This window comes from Heptranchias perlo, chromosome 9 (genome assembly GCF_035084215.1).
Source record: "Heptranchias perlo isolate sHepPer1 chromosome 9, sHepPer1.hap1, whole genome shotgun sequence".
Taxonomy (NCBI): domain Eukaryota; kingdom Metazoa; phylum Chordata; class Chondrichthyes; order Hexanchiformes; family Hexanchidae; genus Heptranchias; species Heptranchias perlo.
In genome coordinates, this window is record NC_090333.1 from 7,063,176 (window position 1) to 7,084,237 (window position 21,062).

Here is a 21,062-nt window from a genome sequence, read left to right on the forward strand (position 1 = left end):
ATAATAGTATCCTGTGTACTGCTAGTATTTTTATTTAATTGTAATATTACAAGACAATGTAACTATTTGAATTTTATTCCACCTGAGTGCTTTACAATTGTCTATTCTTGAAAGGCAATTTAAATTTTTACGGGAACACGTATTTCACAAAATAAAATGTGATGTTTCCAAAGTAAGTGTTTTAGTTGTGTTGCTCCAGGAAAGTGGGGATTGTGTAAATATAAAACAATTGTGGTACCGGTTAAAAAAATTCCCCTCAAGTCTAATCTTGGCACATATATTTAGTAGTCCTTAGTTAATCACTTGCCCTCCTCGTTGCCAACATGTGAAACTCAGTGTTGGGGGGAGGGAGGTCTGTGTCCCATTTTATCTTTATTTACTTTGTAATTTTTTCTTGAGAATGATAAGGCAAGTTCTTTCCTTTCTTTCCTTTCCTCTTTTTTCTTTTTCGATCTTTTCTCTTTTTCTTTTCTGTTCTCTTTTTTCTTTTCTTTCTTCGAGTTTCCGTTATCCTGTGCTCTTGAGCATTTCCAGCTGTTTCAATAGGATTTGTACGTTTGCTATAAAACAAAAGCATTGAAGCAATTCCTACCCAAAATGGAATAAGACTCTTAGTTAATGGTGTCGAAAGACCTCTGAACCAGCAAGTTCCAATTCCAAGTGATGAGTGGCCTTTCCACTCCTAAAGGGATATTGGTGACAGATTTACATTTCAGTAACCTCTTCACATTCCTGCAAACCCGTTAACTTGCCTATTCTGCATTACTTATCAGGTAACAAGCAATAAAGACTTCAGATCCTGAATTTCTTCTTTTACTTACTTTAGGATAAATGTTCGTATCATTTTAGAGTGGTGAATTGCACAAATAGAGTCATTTCTTTTCTACAAATGTATTTATTTGAGAAAATAGCGCAATATATATATGTGAGAATACTGAGAAAATCCGACTTCTGAGAAAGAGGAAAGGATATCACACCACGGTTTCCCGAATTTCCCTCTGTCGACGAGGGTTGGGCAGGTTGCTGAGGCCTAAGCAAGGTACATTCTTGGGGTCTGGGCAGAGGGAGAGTTGCCCACTACCGGGGCCCTGACCCTCCAAAAGAGGCTTCATCAGGTCTTCAGCTGCTGCCCAGGGATAACCACCACCCCTCTCCTGGTGACCTCTGTGGTCAGCAGTGCTAGGTGGGTTGCATTACCAGTGGCAGTGCGGCCAAGGATCTGCTGGAGGCCTTCCCTGATGTGATGGGAGGTTGGGAGGGTGGGAATATCCAGGTCGCTGGGAATGCTGCAGTCGGCATCATCGCAAGATATTCCTTGATTCATTATTGTGCAACTCACTGCAGGCAGACTTTGAAAGTTGCTGCAACAAAATATAGTTCAGAATTTGTTAATATGTGACAGTGGAATACCCTAATATAGAATCATAGAAATTTACGGTACAGAAGGAGGCCATTCGGCCCATCATGTCTGTGCCGACCAATAAAGAGCCATCTCGCCTGATCCCACTTTCCAGTTCCTGGTCCATAGCCCTGTAGGTTGTGGCATTTCAAGTGCATATCCAAGTACCCTTTAAATGCAATGAGGGTTTCTGCCTCTACCACCCTTTCAGGCAGTGAGTTCCAGACCCTCACCACCCTCTGGATGAAAACATTTTTCTTCAACTCCCCTCTACCAATTACTTTCAATCTATGCCACCTGGTCATTGATCCCTCTGCTGAGGGAACGAGGTCCTTCCTATCCACTCTCGCTCGGCCCCTCATGATTTTATACACCTCATTTAAATCTTCCCTCAGCCTCCTCTGTTCCAAAGAAAACAACCCCAGCCGAACTAATTTTTCCTCTTAGCTAAAATTCTCCTGTCCTGGCAACATCCTCATAAATCTCCTCTGTACCCTCTCTAGTGCAATTACATCTTTCCTGTAATGTGATGACCAGAAATGTATGCAATACTCCAGCTGTGGCCTAACTAGTGTTTTATACAGTTCAAGCATAACCACCTTGCTCTTAAATTCTATGCCTCGGCCAATAAAGGAAAGTATCCCATTTGCCTTCTTGGCGAGAACCAGGCTGAATATAGAAAGTTCAGAGGGAAAGTGAGAAAGGAAATAAGAGGGGCAAAGAGAGAATATGAGAATAGATGGGCGGCCAACATAAATGGGAATGCAAAAGTCTTCTATAGGCATGTGAACAGTAAAGGGGGAGTAAGAGGAGGGGTGGGGCCATTAAGGACCATGAAGGAGAACCACTCATGGAGGTAGAGGGCATGGCTGAGGTACTAAATGAATACTGTGCATCTGCCTTTACCGAGCAAGAAGATGCTGCCAGGGTCTCAGTAATGGAAGACATAGTTGAGATACCAGATGGATTAAAAATTGTTGAAGAAGAGGTACCAGAGAGGCTAGTTATACTTAAAGTAAATAAGTCACCCGGTCTGGATGGGATGCACCCTACGTTGCTGAGGGAAGTAAGGGTGGAAATTGCGGAGGTACTGGCCATAATCTTCCAAACATCGTTAGATACGGTGGTGGTGCCAGAGGACTGGAGAATTGTAAATGTTCACCCTTGTTCAAAAAAGGGTGGAAGGATAAACCCAGCAACTTTTGGCCAGTCAGTTTAACCTCGGTGGGGGGAAACTTTTAGAAACGATAATCTGGGACAGAATTAGCAGTCACTTGGACAAGTGTGGATTGATGAGGGGAAGCCAGCACAGATTTGTTCAAGGCAAATCGTGTTTAACTAACTTGATCGAGTTTTTTGATGAGGTAATAGAGAGGATAGATGAGGGCAATGCAGTTGATGTGGTGTATATGGACTTTCAAAAGGCGTTTGATAAAGTGCCACATAATAGGCTCGTCATCAAAATTGAAGCCCATGGAATAAAAGGGGCAGTAGCAGCATGGATACAGAATTGGCTAAGTGACAGGAAACAGAGGATAGTGGTGAACGTTTATTTTTTCGGATGGGAGGGAGGTATACAGTGGTGTTCCCCAGGGGTTGGTATGAGGACCACTGCTTTTCTTGATTATATTAATGACTTGGACTTGGGTATAGAGGGCACAGTTAAAAAATTTGCAGATGACACAAAACTTGGAAATGTAGTGAACAGTGAGGAGGATAGTTATAGACATCAAGAGGATATAGACAGGCTGGTGGAATGGGCGGACACGTGGCAGATGAAATTTAATGCAGAAAAATGCAAGGTGATACATTTTGGTAAGAAGAACGAGGAGCGGCAATATAAACTAAAGGACACAATTGTAAAAGGGGTGCATGAACAGAGAGATCTGGGGGTGTATACACACAAATCTTTGAAGGTGGCAGGGCAGGTTGAGAAAGTGGTTAAAAACCATATGGAGTCCTGGGCTTTATAAATAGAGGCATGGAGTACAAAAGCAAGGAAGTCATGATGAACCTTTATAAAACCCTGGTTCGGCCACAGCTGGAGTATTGTGTCCAGTTCCGGGCACCGCACTTTTGGAAAGATGTGAAAGCCTTCGAGAGGGAGCAGAAGAGATTTACTGGAATGATTCCAGGGATGAGGGACTTTAGTTACGTGGATAGACTGGAGAAGCTGGGGTTGTTCTCTTTGGAACAAAGAAGGTTGAGAGGAGATTTGATGGAGGTATTCAAAATCATGAAGGGTCTCGACAGAGTAGATAGGGTTGGCAGAAGGGTCAAGAACCAGAGGACATATATTTAAGGTGATTGGAAAAGAACCAAAGGTGACATGAGGAAAAGCTTTTTCACACAGCGAGTGGTTAGGATCGGGAATGCACTGCCCGAGGGGGTGGTGGAGGCAGATTCAATTATGGTCTTCGAAAGGGAATTGGAAAAGTACTTGAAAGGAAAATGTTTGCAGGGCTACGGGGATAAGGCGTGGGAGAGGGACGAACTGGATTGTTCTGATGCAGAGCCGGCACGGACTCAATGGGCTGAATGGCATCTTCCATGCTATAACCTTTCTATGATGCTGTGATTCTCTGATTCTAACCACCTTATCTACCTGACCTACCTTCAGGGATCTGTAGACATACACTCCAAGGCCCCTCTGTTCCTCTACACTTCTCAGTATCCTCCCATTTATTGTGTATTCCCTTGCCTTGTTTGCCCTCCACAAATGCATTACCTCACACTTCTCCGGATTGAATGCCATTTGACACTTTTTTGTCCGCCTGACTGGTCCATTGATATCTTCCTGCAGTCTACAGCTTTCTTCCTCACCATCAACCACACGGCCAACGTTTGTGTCATCTGCAAACTTCTCAATCATACCCCCTACATTTCAGTCAAAATCATTGATATATACCAGAAAAAGCAATGGTCCTAGTGCTGAGTCCTACGGAACCCCACTGGAAACAGCCTTCCAGTCATAAAAACACCCGTCGACCATTCCCCTTTGCTTCGATGCACTGCAGCAACTCACCAAGGCTTCTTCGACAGCACCTCCCAAACCCGCGATCTCTACTACCTAGAAGGACAAGGGCAGCAGGTACATGGGAACAACACCACCTGCACATTCCCTTCCAAGTCACACACCATCTCGGCTTGGAAATATATCGCCGTTCCATCATCGTCGCTGGGTCAAAATCCTGGAACTCCCGACCTAACACCACTGTGGGAGAAACTTCACCCCTCGGACTGCAGCGGTTAAAGAAGGTGGCTCACCACCACCTTCTCAAGGGCAATTAGGGATGGGCAATAAATGCTGGCTTTGCCAGCGATGCCCACATCCCATGAACGAATAAAAAAAAAGCCAATTCTGGATCCAACTTGCCACTGTCCCTTGGATCCCATGGGCTTTTACTTTTCTGACCAGTTTGCCATGTGAGATCTTGTCAAAAGCCTTGATAAAATCCATGTAGACGATATCAAACATGCTACCCTCATAGACGCTCCTTGTTACCTCCTCAAAAAATTCAATCAAGTTCTTCAGATACGACCTTCCCTGAACAAATCCATGCTGACTGTCCTCGATTAATCCGTGCCTTTCTAAATGAGGTTAGGCTGACTGGCCTGTAATTACTCGGTCTATCCCTTTCTCCCGTTTTAAACAATGTTACAACGTTAGCAGTCCTCCAATCCTCCAGCACCAGGCCTGTAACCAGACAGGATTGGAAAATGATGGTCAGAGTCTCCGCTATTTCCTCCCTTGCTTCACGTAACAGCCTGGGATACATTTCATGCTGGCCTTGTGATTTATCTACTTTCAAGGATGCTAAACCCCTTAATATTTCCTCTCTCACTATGCTTATCCCGTCCAATATTTCACACTCCTCCTTAACTACAATGTCTGCATCGTCCCCCTCTTTTGTGAAGACAGACGCAAAGCATTCAGGAAGAGCCATGGCAGATGTCTTTGAGCCTCTCTCCTTGCATTTCTTTCAAGTCAATGCCAAAGTAAACAACTGTCCACTTTGACTGTGGAAAGTTTTCTTAACAAACATTTTTTTAAAAGCACAGCATAATAGACAGTCATCACCTGCTGACACATCACTGCAATCTGTGAGTCTGAGTTTTTTCCTCCATACATCACTCAATGTACAGATCTGTCCAGATACTTTTGAGGTTACAATCATAACAATGGTATTGAAATGCAGAGGGGAAAATCATCACTTTAAAAAATATCTCCATTTTCTATCGTGGTTCTGTCATTAATCCCATATTTTTCGATTTACAGATTTCACCGTGCCTGACGTTACGATCTTCAATAAGAATTCTGTGGACCTCAGTCGCTCAGTAGATTCCCAGAGTGATTGTTTGTGCAGGTGTACTGAAGCAGAAAGACACACGGCTACCTTGTCTTTAAGGAGGATGCAGAGTGTACACATTAACTTGATATTCATTTGTGAATTTAGAATAATGTGAAAATTCTGAACTACAGTGTTCATAACAAGATGGACTAACTGTCCAGGAAATTCAACATTCTGAAATGTTCTTTCAAATCGGCCAACAAGTTTTTATTTCTTAGCAACAAATTGTTTGTGAATCATTTATGTCGATAGGAATAAACAATTACTGAAAGTATTCTGTCAGCAACTGAATATGACCCCGGATCTTTTTCTAGTTTCTCCCTTGTCTTCCCTCAAGCCCTTTCTGAGCCCATCTTGTCAACGAGACCTACCTCCTGCTCCATTTACCCCTAAACTGCTGACCACCCAATTTTCCTTCATGGCCCCCATGCTAGCTGACATTGGAAATGGTTCCCTCTCCTCAGGTTACTGCCCCCACCCCGCTCCCTATCAAAACCAACATCATCACTCCTCCTTCTCAAAAACTCACCCTCGACCCCTCCGTCCTTGCAAACTACCACCCCATCTCCAACCCCTGTTTGATCTCCAAACTCCTTGAGCGTGTTGTTGCCTCTCAAATCTCAATTCACCTTTCACGCAACTCCATGGTTTAATCCCTTCAATCAGGTTTCCACTCCTGCCACAGCACAGAATCTGCTCTAATCAAAGTCACAAATAACACATAAATGCCGTGGCTACAAGAGCAGGTCAGATGGTGGGTAATTCAATTGAGGGATCTGTGTATTCTACTTTTTAAACTCTAGAAATGACCAGATGGTCCAAAATAGGCTTTTTCTCTCCTGTACATTCCTGTGTTCCTACGAGTAGAATCCCACAAAGGTTGAATCCCTGTGTCCTGCCTCTGTACCATAATTGGTGAGCTTCTTACAGTCTGTTGTGTCAGTGTGAGTAGAGCACTGTTCTTTATTGGTGGTTGTCATGGAACTTTCTGGGAGTCCTGCAGGGAAAGGAGAGGGTGGATCCGATCGGGTAGTCCCTGACCAGATGGTCGATACCATTTGGTAGAACCCCTTGTCACCAGAACTGACCAACATGCACCAAGATGTAGCCTGGATGGTGGTGAGAAGGGGCCTCCGAGTGCGGTCCTTCCAACACGCACGAAATCTCAGTGCCACCGCGAGCTGCCCTCGAGGATGCAGCGGGGACAAGACCGTCGTCAACCTCCTGATGGACTGCCCCTTCGCGCAGAAGGTATGGAGAGAGATGCGTTGGTATCTGTCCCGATTCATCCCCAACAGCTGGGTAATACAGGACGCTGTGCTCTATGGCCTGTTCCGAGGGACACACACCGAGACAGATATCAACTGCTGCTGGAAAACTATCAACTCGGTGAAGGAGGCCCTTTGGTTGGCCCGAAATCTGTTGGTCTTCCAGCTGAAGGAGCTGTCCACGACCGAGTGTTTCTGACAGGCACATTCCAAGGTCCAGGAGTAGATGCTGCGGGATGCACTGAAGCAAGTGCAGCCCAAGCAAAGGCTCTATGGGGAAAGGCCACCGAGTAAGGCCATCCCACTTTGTATTGTACAAAATGTATTCGATGATATGTACTGTGTTTTGAATTGTAATAATGAGATCATAGTGTGTACGATCTGCATTGTATTGGTTCGAACTATATTGATTGAAATTGTGTCTTTTTACGTTGAACTGTGTGTATCTTTAAATATGATGAAATAAAGTGTATTTTGAAATAGAAAAAAAATTATCAAGTTTCTTAAAGTCTGTTGTGTCAGTGTGAGTGGAGCACTGTTCTTTATTGGTTTGATGGTTGATGAGGTCACTAAGGGAGTGAAGCTCTTCTCTGCTGCCGTCATTGGAGTTTTTCACAAACATTTCATTCATTATGCTCGATACAAAATTTCCCCATAAACGATGGATTCAGTATCTGTTGCCATTTTGTTACAATGTGAACCACTTTCAGTTGCATATCAACAAGGTTTTACATAGAATTACACACACAGAATGGACAGCACCAAAACAGGCCATTCGGCCCAAATGATCGATGCCTCCTCCCACCCCTCTTCATCTAACCCTATCAGTATATCCTTCTAGCGCTTTCCCCCATGCGTTTATCCAGCTTCCCATTAAATGCATCTATGCTATTTGAACATAAGAACATAAGAAATAGGAGCAGGACTAGGCCATGCAGCCCCTCGATCCTGCTCCGCCATTCAATAAGATCATGGCTGATCTTCGACCTCAACTCCACTTTCCGGCCCGATCCCCATATCCCTTGATTCCCCTCGATTCAAAAATCTATCCATCTCAGCCTTGAATGTACTCAACGACTGAGCATCCACAGTCCTCTGGGGTAGAGAATTCCAAAGATTCACAACCCTCGGAGCGAAGAAATTGCTCCTCATCTCAGTCCTTAATGGCTGACCCCTTATCCCGATATTGTGCCCTCGAGCTCTTGACTCTTCAGCCAGGGGAAGCAGCCTCTTAGCATCTACCTTGTCAAGCCCTCTCAGCATCTTATATGTTTCAATGAGATCATCTCTCATTCCTCTAAACTCCAGAGAGTATAGGCCCATTGTACTCAATCTCTCATCATAGGACAACCCTCTCATCCCAGGAATCAATGGAGTGAACTTTCGCTGCACCGTCCCCAGGGGTCAAGTATATCCTTCCTTAGGTAAGGAGTCCAAAACTGCACACAGTATTCCAGGTGTGGTCTCCATAAGCCCCTGTACAATTTGTAGGGGGTGGTGGTATGTGTCAGCTTCGCCTCTGACTTCTGAGCAGTTCGAATCGCTCCCACTCCCTGCGTTCTCAACCTTGGACTTAGTTGTGACAAAGTGCAGCAGACAACTGGTTTTGGTGCAAGAAACATTGACCTTTATTCAAGAGAGAAAATACAACACAACAATCTTAACACTTTAATAAAATGGGGAACACTTCGGTACACACGAGGGAAATTACAGTAGAATGATACCTCACCCCTCCAAATCCCACTATACTAGCTAAGTTGGACTCTAAAGGGCCAGAGTTAATGGTTAGTGGCAATATTCGGTTGGTTGTTTCGTAAGGCCCTTGTTGCCGCGAGGTGTCTGATGGTCACTGGGGCTGTTGCTCTGGTTTCTTCTTGTGTGTCAGCCTGCTTCTGGAGCTACTGACCTTCACTGTCGAACTGCTTTCCTGTTGCCCCCTCGCCTTGTTGTTCGCTGAAGCTGCTCTTCCTTCCAGAGACAGCCAGAACAAGACAAGCAGCACACAAGCGCCAGCAAGAACCAGAGAGAGAGAGAGAGGTTTCGATTTTCCACTTCTATATCCCTCTCTTACAACGGCCTTCGTCACTTTGAAAAAAACACTTCATGCCTGTTTAAACAGTTCTGACAAAGTCCTTAAGAATCTTTGATGGCTTTTTGATGCTCCCTCATCATGTTGCAATTGCTTCTCCCAATTGGTCATTGTTAATTCCTATTTTTCGAGCTTGTCACTCAAGGCTTCCTTTTGTATCCAACGTCCTAGGTGTTGATCGGTTTTGCTTTAAAACAAAGATGTGGCCCCACCATGTCTGGAGCAGTAGCCTCTTTCAATGGCAGTGAGTGTTGACCACCTGCTGTAGGTTTTGCATTAAAACAGAGACATGTCTGAAGCAGTCATTCTCCCACATTCCACAGTGTGTGTTGTGGATTCGTCTGGTGACCTCTCACCTATCCTTCCATCTTAGGATTTTAGTCAATGGTCAAAGTTTTCCATACTCAGGGAAAAGGTAAATTCCAAAGTCCTTTTCTTTAGGGTTTTTCTCTGAGTTTTGGGAGATCTGTGAATTTTGAGAATCTTACAATTGTAGCAAGACTTCCTTACTCTTGGACTCCAACCCCCTTGCAAGAAAGGCCAACATACCATTTGACTTCCCAATTGCTTTCTGTACGTGCATGTTAACTTCCTGTGTTTTGTGTACCAGGACACCTAATTCCCTCTGAACACCAACATTTTGTCCTGGATGGTGTGGAGTTCTTGAGTGTTGTTGGCGCTGCACTCATCCAGGCAAGTGGAGAGTATTCCATCAGACTCCTGACTCGTGCCTGGTCGATGGTGGAAAGGCTTTGGGGAGTCAGGAGGTGAGTCACTTGCCACAGAATACCCAGCCTCTGACTTGCTCTTGAAGCCACAGAAATTATGTTGCTGGTCCAGTTAATTTTCTGGTCAATGCTGACCCCCAGGATGCTGATGGTGGTGGATTTCGCGATGGTAATGCAGTTGAATGCCAAGGGGAGGTGGTTAGACTCTCTCTTGTTGGAGATGGTCATTGCCTGGCACTTATCTGGCACAAATATTACTTGCCACTTATGATCCCAAACCTGGATGTTGTCCAGGACTGCTTCATTATCTGAAGGGTTGCGAATGGAACTGAACACTGTGCAATCAACAGTGAACATCCCCATTTCTGACCTTATGATGGAGGGTAGGTCATTGATGAAGCAGCTGAAGATGGCTGGGCCATGGACACTGCCCTGAGGAACTCCTGCAGCAATGTCTTGGGGCTGAGATGATTGGCCTCCAACAACCACTATCACCTTCCTTTGTGCAAGGTATGACTCCAGCCACTGGATAGTTTTCCCCCTGATTCCCATTGACTTCAATTTTACTCGGGATCCTTGGTGCCACACTCGGTCAAATGCTGCCTTGATGTCAAGGGCTGTCACTCTCACCTCACCTCTGGAATTCAGCTCTTTTGTCCATGTTTGGACCAAGGCTGTGATGAGGTCTGGAGCTGAGTAGTCCTGGCGGGAACCAAACTGAGCATCGGTGAGCAAGTTTTGGTGAGTAATGTCGTTTGAGAGCATTGTCGACGACACCTTCAATCACTTTGCTAATGATTGAGAGCAGACTGATGGGGCAGTAATTGGCCGGATTGGATTTGTCCTGCTTTTTATGGACAGGACATACCTGAGCAATTTTCCACATTGTTGGTTAGTTGCCAGTGTTGTAGCTGTACTGGAACAGTTTGGCTGGAGGCGTCGTTAGTCCTGGAGCACGAGTCTTCAGCACTACAGTCAGAATGTTGTCGGGGTCCATAAACTTTGATGTATCCAATGCACTCAGCTGTTTCTTGATATCACGTTGAGTGAATCGAAATAGCTGAAGACTGGCTTCTGTGATGGTGGGGATATCAGGAGGAGGCCGAGATGGATCATCTACTCGGCACTTCTGGCTGAAGATGGTTGCAAACGCTTCATGCCTTGTCTTTTGCACTCACGTGCTGGTCTCTGCCATTATTGAGGATGGGGATGTTTACAGAGCCTCCTCCTCCCGTTAGTTGTTTAATTGTCCACCACCATTCACGACTGGATGTGGCAAGACTGCAGAGCTTTGATCTGATCCGTTGGTTGTTGTGGAATCACTTAGCTCTATGTATAGCATGTTGCTTCTGCTGTTTAGCATACATGTAGTCCTGTGTTGTAGCTTCACCCGGTTGGCACCTCATTATTAGGTACGCCTGGTGCTGCTCCTGACAAGCTCTTCTGCACTCCTCAATGAACCAGGGTTGATCCCCTGGCTTGTTGGTAATGGTAGAGAGTGGAATATGCCGGGCTCTGAGGTTACAGATTGTGCTGGAATACAATTCTGCTGATATGTGCAGAGCAAGGTCCCACAAACAGCAAGTTGCATGAATGAACAGTTAATGTGTTTCTGCTGATGTTGGTTGAGAGAAAAGTGTTGGCCAGGACACCAAGAGAACTCCCTGATCTTCAATATTGCCAGCGGTCTATTAGATCAACTGTAACATCTCATCCAAAAGTCAACCCCTCCAACAATGCAGCACTCTCTCATTACTGCACAAAAGTGTCAGCTTGGATGATGCATGTTTGATAGTCTCAGTCCAACTCAAAGGGCCCAAATCACAAAACTGTGATGAACTAAACTGCAGCACTAAATAGGCAGTCTCATTTGAGAACACAGGATGGTTGGTGTGGGAAACGGAAAAATGTCACACTGGTGCAGTATGGGCTGTTTCTCTTTCTCAGGAACTATATTCTGATCTAGTCTTGCTGGTCTCATGGTAGAAATGCTTGATTTGACACCAGGTACCTTGAATGGAAATTTTTTTAAACTGTAACTCTAAAGTTGCATGTAATAAGAGTTTATTTAGTTTCAGTTGTCCTTTGAAGTGTATTGAGCACCAACACTTGGAATGGAGTATTGGGATGTGAGCTCCTTTTCCTCATGTTGTTCAGTTCCTCTCACCTGCACTATTGTGGAGATGGAAGTTCTGAGAGGTTGTTCCTCTTTAGCATATGCTGCAAGGAAATAATTGCTTGGAGGTAGTTCAGAGAAGGTTCACTCGACTGATTCCTCAGATGAGGGAGTTATCTTTTCAGGAAAGGTTGGATAAGTTGGGCCTGTATACACTGGAGTTTAGAAGAACGAGAGGTTATCTTATTGAAACATACAAGGTCCTGAGGGGACTAGAAGGGGTAGATGATGAGAGGAGGTTTCCCTTTGTGGGAGATACTGGAACTAGGGGCCACCAGTTTAAAAATAATGGGTCTCCCATTTAAGACGGAGGTGAGGAGGAATTTTTTCTCTCAGAGGGTCGTGAGTCTGTGGAACTCCCTTGCCAGAGAGCGGTGGAGGCAGGGTCATTGAATATTTCTAAGGCTGAGGAAGATAGATTCCTGATTAACAAGGGAGTCAAAGGTTATAGTCGGTAGACAGGTAAGTGGGGTTGAGGTCACAATCAGATCAATCATGACCTTACCAAATAGCAGAGCAGGCTCGAGGGGCTGAATGGCCTACTCCAGCTCTCGTATCTTCATATGTTCGTAATTTTCCGCTTGTGGCCGAGTGCCAAACTGGAGGTAATCCAAAACTATAAGACAGTCACAAATAAATCCAATCGGGAATTCAGGAAAAACTTCTTTAGTCAGTGAGTGGTAAGAATGTGGAACATTTTACCACAATGTGTACGGTAGCATAGTGGTTATGTTACTGGACTAGTAATCCGGAGGCCTGGATTAAAATCCAGAATCATTAGTTCAAATCCCGCCACGGCAGCTGGTGAATTTAAATTCAATTAATTAAATTTAATTAATTAAATAAAAATCTGGAATTAAAATACGAGTATCAGTAATAATGGCCATGAAACTACCGGATTGTCCTAAAAACCCATCTGGTTCACTAATGTCCTTTCGGGAAGGAAACCTGCCGTCCTTACCCGGTCTGGCCGACATGTGACTCCAGACCCACAGCAATGTGGTTGATTCTTAATTGCCCTCTGAAATGGCCCAGCAAGCCACTCAGTTGTAAAATCTCGCTACGAAAAGTCATGACAAGAATAAAACCAGACGGACCACTCGGCACCGGACACGACAACGGCAAAAAAACACCAAGCCCAGTCGACCCTGCAAGGTCCTCCTGACTAACATCTGGGGACTTGTGCCAAAATTGGGAGAGCTGTCCCACAGACCAGTCAAGCAACAACCTGACATAGCCAAACTTACAGAATCATACCTTTCAGCCAACGTCCCAGACTCTTCCATCACCATCCCTGGGGATGTCCTGTCCCACCAGAGGTGGCGGTACAGTGACACACAGTCAGGAGGGAGTGGCCCTGGGAGTCCTCAACATTGACTCTGGACCTCATGAAATCTGCTGGCAGCAGAATTGTATTCCAGCACAATCTGTAACCTCATGGCCCGGCATATTCCTCACTCTACCATTACCAACAAGCCAGGGGATCAACCCTGGTTCAATGAGGAGTGTGGAAGAGCATGCCAGGAGCAGCACCAGGCGGACCAAAAAATGAGGTGCCAACCTGGTGAAGCAACCACTCAAGACCACATGCATGCTGAACAGCGGAAGCGACATGCTGCAGACAGAGCGAAGCGATTCCACAACCAACGGATCAGATCAAAGCTCTGCAGTCCTGCCACATCCAGTCGTGAATGGTGGTGGACAATTAAACAACTAACGGGAGGAGGAGGCTCTGCAAACATCCCCTTCCTCAATGATGGTCGAGTCCAGCACATGAGTGCAAAAGACAAGGCTGAAGCGTTTGCAACCATCTTCAGCCAGAAGTGCCGAGTGGATGATCCATCTCGGCCTCCTCCCGATATCCCCACCATCACAGAAGCCAGTCTTCGGCCAATTCGATTCACTCCACGTGATATCAAGAAACGGCTGAGTGCACTGGATCCAGCAAAGGCTATGGGCCCCGACAACATCCCAGCTGTCGTGCTGAAGACTTGTGCTCCAGAACGAGCTGCGCCTCTAGCCAAGCTGTTCCAGTACAGCTACAAAACTGGCATCTACCCGACAATGTGGAAAATTGCCCAGGTATGTCCTGTCCACAAAAAGCAGGACAAATCCAATCCGGCCAATTCCCGCCCCATCAGCCTACTCTCAATCATCAGCAAAGTGATGGAAGGTTTCGTCGACAGTGCTATCAAGCGGCACTTACTCACCAATAACCTGCTCACCGATGCTCAGTTTGGGTTCCGCCAGGACCACTCTGTTCCAGACCTCATTACAGCCTTGGTCCAAACATGGACAAAAGAGCTGAATTCCAGAGGTGAGGTGAGAGTGACTGCCCTTGACATCAAGGCAGCATTTGACCGAGTGTGGCACCAAGGAGCCCGAGGAAAATTGAAGTCAATGGGAATCAGGGGGAAAAATCTCCATTTGCTGGAGTCATACCGAGCACAAAGGAAGATGGTAGTGGTTGTTGCAGGCCAATCATCTCAGCCCCAGGACATTGCTGCAGGAGTTCCTCAGGGCAGTTTCCTAGGCCCAACCATCTTCAGCTGCTTCATCAATGACCTTCCCTCCATCATAAGGTCAGCAATGGGGATGTTCGCTGATGATTGCACAGTCTTCACTTCCATTCGCAACCCCTCAAATAATGAAGCAGTCCGACCCTGCATGCAGCAAGACCTGGACAACATCCAGGCTTGGGCTCATAAGTGGCAAGTAACATTCGTGCCAGATAAGTGCCAGGCAATGACCATCTCCAACAAGAGAGAGTCTAACCACCTCCCCTTGACATTCAACGGCATTACCATCGCCGAATCCCCCACCATCAACATCCTGGGGGTCACCATTGACCAGAAACTTAACTGGGCCAGCCATATAAATACTGTGGCTACGAGAGCAGGTCAGAGGCTGGGTATTCTGCGGTGAGTGACTCACCTCCTGACTCCCCAAAGCCTTTCCACCATCTACAAGGCATAAGTCAGGAGTGTGATGGAATACTCTCCACTTGCTTGGATGAGTGCAGCTCCAACAACACTCAAGAAGCTCGACACCATCCAAGATAAAACAGCCCGCTTGATTGGCACACCATCCACCACCCTAAACATTCACTCCCTTCACCACCGGCGCACAGTGGCTGCAGTGTGTACCATCCACAGGATGCACTGCAGCAACTCGGCAAGGCTTCTTCGACAGCACCCCCCAAACCCGCGACCTCTACCACCTAGAAGGACAAGAGCAGCAGGCACATGGGAACAACACCACCTGCACGTTCCCCTCCAAGTCACACACCATCCCGACTTGGAAATATATCGCCGTTCCTTCATCGTCGCTGGGTCAAAATCCTGGAACTCCCTTCTTAACAGCACTGTGGGAGAACCGTCACCACACGGACTGCAGCGGTTCAAGAAGGCGGCTCACCACCACCTTCTCAAGGGCAATTAGGAATGGGCAATAAATGCCGGCATCGCCAGCGATGCCTGCATCCCATGAACGAATAAAAAAAAAACTGTGTTTTCTAATAATGGGATCATAGTGTGTACGATCTGCACTGTATTGGTTCGAACTGCAATGCTTGAAATTGTGTCTTTTTACATTGAACTGTGTGTATCTTTAAATTTGATAAAATAATGTCTATTTTCAAATATCAAAAAAAATTGTCAAGTTCCTGACAGTCTGTTGTGTCAGTGTGAGTTGAGCACTGTTCTTATTGGTTTGATGGTTGATGAGGTCACTGAGGGAGTGAAGGGGAGGGGGGACGAGAGGAACTTACTCACGTGGCTCAAGGTCTTGAGCGGCCAATAATTCGAGCTCTTATCTGCTGCCGTCGCTGAAGTTTTTCACAAACATTTCATTCATTATTCTCGATACAAAATATACCCGTAAACTATGGATTCAGTATCTGATGCCATTTTGCTAAAATGTGAACCACTTTCAGATGAATATCAACAAGGTATTACATAGAATTACATACATAGAATGTACAGCACCGAAACAGGCCATTCGGCCCATCTGGTCCATGCCCCTTTTTATGCTCCACAGGTGCCTTCTCCCACCCCTCCTCATCTAACCCGAACAGCATTTCCTTCTATTCCTTTCTCCCTCATGTGTTTATCCAGCTTCCCCTTAAATGCATCTGTGGTATTCACCTCAACTACTCCTTGTGATAGCAAGATCCACAGTAGTAGTCGCATAACTCAGATGTCAGGCCAGCAATCTGACTCCCAACGGTACTTAAAGCAAGTAAAGTGAGACCCCCACCGGTCCCCTCTCCCTCAGTCCAGGGGTCCGTCCTGCACCAGCTTAAGTTCGTACCGGCTGCTCTACAATTTCAGCCTAACGCAAAACAGCTTTTTAAAACTCCGGAAAACTTTTCAAACTTTCTGTGGAATTTTTTTAATGTTAGGAAGAAGCAGGAGCTCCCATTCACTCCCTCCCTATCATTACACATTAGCTGGCAGAAAGTGGAGCTCTGCACCAGCATCCATCCAGACATGCACAGGACTCCTTTACGGCTGAACTCAATATAACTTTGGGGTGCCGACTCTGTACCGCACTGGGCAGAGACTGGTAGCTGCAGCATATCTGCAGCCTTCGTAATGAGATGCAAAGTAAAAGGGATTAGCACTGGTATCAGGGAGTTCAAAGAGTGATCAACAGAGGCAATGGATTCCCAGATCCAGTAGCTGGGACAAAATCCTTGGATTCATTTGAGTAGCAACTGGATGCAATAATGGGGTCGGGATTTGAGGGTTTTCTGGATGGCCCGAGTGGCCTCTCTCATCTGCAATTTTCTTTTGTGTACATTAAATTTGATAACATTGTACGAATGCTTCATATTTGTAGCGAATTCTTCTGACCATCAGTCAACTGTGATATTCACCCACTTATTTTAAAAGGGGTTAGTGCCTGTGTTAAAATAGAGCTAAATGCCTTCAAGAAAGAACTTGCATTTCTATAGCACCTTTCATGCCCTTCGTACTTTGCAGCCAATGAATAACTTTTTGAAGTGGAGTCACTGTTGTTATGCAGGCAAAATGCAGCCACCAATTTTGCGCACAGCCGAGGTCCAACAAACAGCAAGTGAGATAAATAACCAGTTCTCAATGTGTCCTGGTCAACGTCGATCCCTCAACCAACAACTAAACATGATCCAGATTATCTGGTCATTTATTTCATTGCTGTTTGCGGGAGCTTGCTGTGCACAAATTGGCTTCTGCGTTTCCCATCTTTACAACAGCGACTGCACTACAAAAGTGATTCATTGTCTATGAATAACAACAACAACTTGCATTTATATAGTGCCTTTAATGTAGTAAAAAGTGCCAAAGTACTCACAGGAGCGATTATCAAACAAAATTTGACACTGAGCCACATAAGGAGATATTAGGACAGGTGACGAATAGCTTGGTCAAAGAGGTAGGTTTTAAGGAGCACCTTAAAGGAGGTGAGAGAGTTGGAGAGGCAGACAGGTCTAGGGAGGGAATTCCAGAGCTTAGAGCCTCGTAACTTAACCCTTGAAGTCCACGTGTCATTCTAGTAAACCTACGCTGCACTCGCTCCAAGGCCAATATGTCCTTCCAAAGGTGCGGAGCCCAGAACTGCTCACAGTACTCCAGGTGCGGTCTAACCAGAGTTTTGTATAGCTGCAGCATAATTTCTGCCCCCTTGTACTCCAGTCCTCTCGATAAAAAGGCCAGCATTCCATTTGCCTTATTGATTATTTTCTGCACCTGTTCATGACACTTTAATGATCGATGTACCTGAACCCCGAAGTCCCTTTGGACATCCACTGTTTTCAACTTTTTACCATTTAGAAAGTACCCTGTTCTATACTTTTTTGATCCAAAGTGGATGACCTCACATTTGTCTACATTGAATTCCATTTGCCACAGTCTTGCCCATTCACCGAATCTATCAATATCACTTTGTAATTTTATGTTTTCATCTACACTGCTAACAATGCCACCAATCTTTGTGTCATCGGCAAACTTAGATATGAGACTTTCTATGCCTTCATCTAAGTCGTTGATAAATATTGTGAATAATTGAGGCCCCAAGACAGATCACTGCGGGACTCCACTGGTCACATCCTGCCAATGTGAGTACCTTACCATTATCCCTACTCTCTGTCGCCTTTCGCTCAGCCAACTTCTGAACCAAGTCCGTACTTTTCCCTCGATTCCATTGTCTTCTATCTTCGCTAACAGTCTCTGATGTGGGACCTTATCAAATGCTTTCTGTAAGCGCATATAAATAACATCCATTGACATTCCCCTGTCCACTACTTTAGTCACCTCTTCAATAAATTCAATCAGGTTTGTCAGGCACGACCTACCTTTCACAAATCCATGCTGGCTCTCTCTGATTAACTGAAAATTCTCGAGGTGTTCAGTCACCCTATCCTTAATTATAGACTCCAGCATTTTCCCCACAACAGATGTTAGGCTAACTGGTCTATAATTCCCTGGTTTCCCTCTCTCTCCTTTCTTAAAAATGAGAACCCAAGACAAAAAAATCATAAAAATGAACATTCAGGAATTAAAATGTGCATAAAACAGACAGCACACATGTGCATGTCAGAACTGCATAATTACCCAACGGGAAAGCTGAATTGTTCCCTGAATATTAAGTATTTAGTGGCAAGAAGTTTTAGCCTGCACTATCATTAAGCATTATGATAGTCAATACAGGTTTGGCGCACTTTGTTAGCAACTTAAGATGCCTGAAGCGACCAGATCTTGTGGTACAAATCACATTAGTACATTTGTTTCTCATTGAATTGGAAATCGTTAGCTAGATAAAATTTTAAATCTGTTCCCTCGATCTGCGTTATCTTTAATTTCTAATGTTGGAAGCTAGCTCACTTTTCGCTGAGTTTATTTGCAAAATGAAATGATTACATTATGTTAAGGTTAGATGGTTCAAGGTTGCCATTTTCCTCACAAAGGGCAAAGAGCATTCCACATGTCTTCAGTTTGCTTTACTATGAAATGATCATCACTGTAGTTCAGCATATTTCCATTCCACATGCCTATGCCACGAAGTCTCAATTTCTTCATGATCGCAGACTTAATTGAAATGCTCTGCGGATCGTCATACCAGACCAGATGATAAGTATTGTTAACCTGCCATAAGAAAACAAAAGAGAGTTACACAGATAGGAGCGAGCGGTTTAGGTCAATGCACAGTTCGAGACACAGTGCTGAAAATCTTCAGCAGCTCGATTTAAAATGCTTGCATTAAAAGACAAGCTCAGGTGGGCTGAGGAGAAGAAAGGTAAAGAGGTGGATTGTTCCAAACCTTAGTTGAAACGGATTGTGAAAAGCACTGTAACATTACATGAACTGTAAGTAATCTGTAAAGTGTCTGAGTACATTTACACATCACACCTGATTAGGAATCAAAATAGAAACTAATTTTAGAAAGAATCTGACCACTGAGCCTTCACTATGATAACAGAACATCGAATCTGAATAAATGTCAACTTTTTGAATTCTTTAAATTACTAAAATTGGAAAAATCAATGAAAATGTTGTTCTAAAAATGACAGCGTGGGATAGAGTACAAATGATTTAATAGGTTAATGTCATCATTAAAATATCGCGAGACTGTTCACTGATTGAATTAAGCGTTCATCCGTTAACATCCCACAGCTTAATTTCAAGTCAGTGATATAACGATGTTACTGCACTTCAAAGTAACTTATTGTGAGAAGCACTTTGGGACGATTCAGAGAGACAATCGATAAAGCACAATATAAATGCCATTCTTTAACTTTTACTGATACCGGCTTTTTATTTCCTACCTGTAGTGTAGAGATTTTGTTTTTAAAATTCCAACGTTTTGTCATTGTGGACTAACTCTCTGTTCAAACAACGAAGCTTTGAAAATGAGCCGAAGTTCCTCCATGGGCTTGACATTTAAATACAGGTGTCCTGACAGGAAAGCATCAAAAAGAGGATCTCCGTCTTAGATTCAAGCCAAATTGCCCAAACTGTCAGCTTAATTTTTAATATGAAATCCAACAGTCTATGTCGGAAACAATGCTTCACACTCAAGCACACATTTCTGATTACAGTGGATTAGCTTTGCTGAAGATGCAGAATCATAGAATCATAGAATGGTTACAACACGGAAGGAGGCCATACGGCCCGTCACATCCATGCCAGCTCCCTGCAAGAGCAATCCAGCTAGTCCCATTCCCCCGCCCTCGCCCCTTAGCTCTGGAAAGCTTTTCCTTTCAAGTACTTATCGAATTCCCTTTTGAAAGTTTTTTTTTATTCGTTCATGGGATGTAGGCATCGCTGGCAAGGCCAGCTTTATTGTCCATCCCTAATTACCCTTGAGAAGGTGGTGGTGAGCCGCCTTCTTGAACCGCTGCAGTCCGTGTGGTGAATGTTCTCCCACAGTGCTGTAGCTAGGGAGTTCCAGGATTTTGACCCAGCGACGATGAAGGAACGGCGATATTATATCGAATTCACTTTTGAAAGCCACTATTGAATCTGCTCCACCACATCTTCAGGCAGTGCATTCCAGACCACGACCACTCGCTTTGTAAAAAAGTTTTTTCTCATATCACCTTTGGTTCTTTTGCCAATCACCTGAAATCTATGTCCTCATTCTTGACTCCTCCACCAATGGGAACAGTTTCTCTCTATCTGCTCTCTCCAGACCCTTCATGATTTTGAACACCTCTATCAAATCTCCTCTCAACCTTCTCTGCTCGAAGGAGAACAACCCCAGCTTCTCCAGTCTATGCACGTAACTGAAGTCCCTCATCCCTCGAATCATTCACATAAATCTCTTCTGCACCCCCTCTAAGGCCTTCACATCCTTCCAAAAGTGCGGTGCCCAGAACTGGCACAATGCTCCAGTTGTGGCCGAACCAGCATTTTATAAGTATTCATCATAACCTCCATGCTTTTGTAATCTATGCCTCTATTTATAAAGCCCAGCATCCTGTATGCTTTCTCAACCTGCCCTGCCACCTTTAACGATTTGTGCTCATCAACCCCCAGATCTCTCCTTTCCTGCATCCCATAGTTTACATT

The 21,062-nt window shown here is 44.8% G+C and overlaps 1 protein-coding gene across 1 annotated transcript in view; it reads right to left on the bottom strand.

The window, feature by feature from the left end:
* Nucleotides 1–1,111: 1,111 nt before the first annotated feature.
* Nucleotides 1,112–21,062, bottom strand: part of LOC137325630 (di-N-acetylchitobiase-like) — a 43,134-nt gene continuing 23,183 nt past the window's right edge. The window contains exons 9-10 of the mRNA XM_067990895.1: nucleotides 18,955–19,136; nucleotides 1,112–1,361 (exon numbers count right to left, since the gene is read on the bottom strand). Of these exons, the coding sequence (XP_067846996.1) occupies nucleotides 1,112–1,361; nucleotides 18,955–19,136 (432 nt within the window). The remainder of the gene's footprint in view (nucleotides 1,362–18,954; nucleotides 19,137–21,062) is intronic.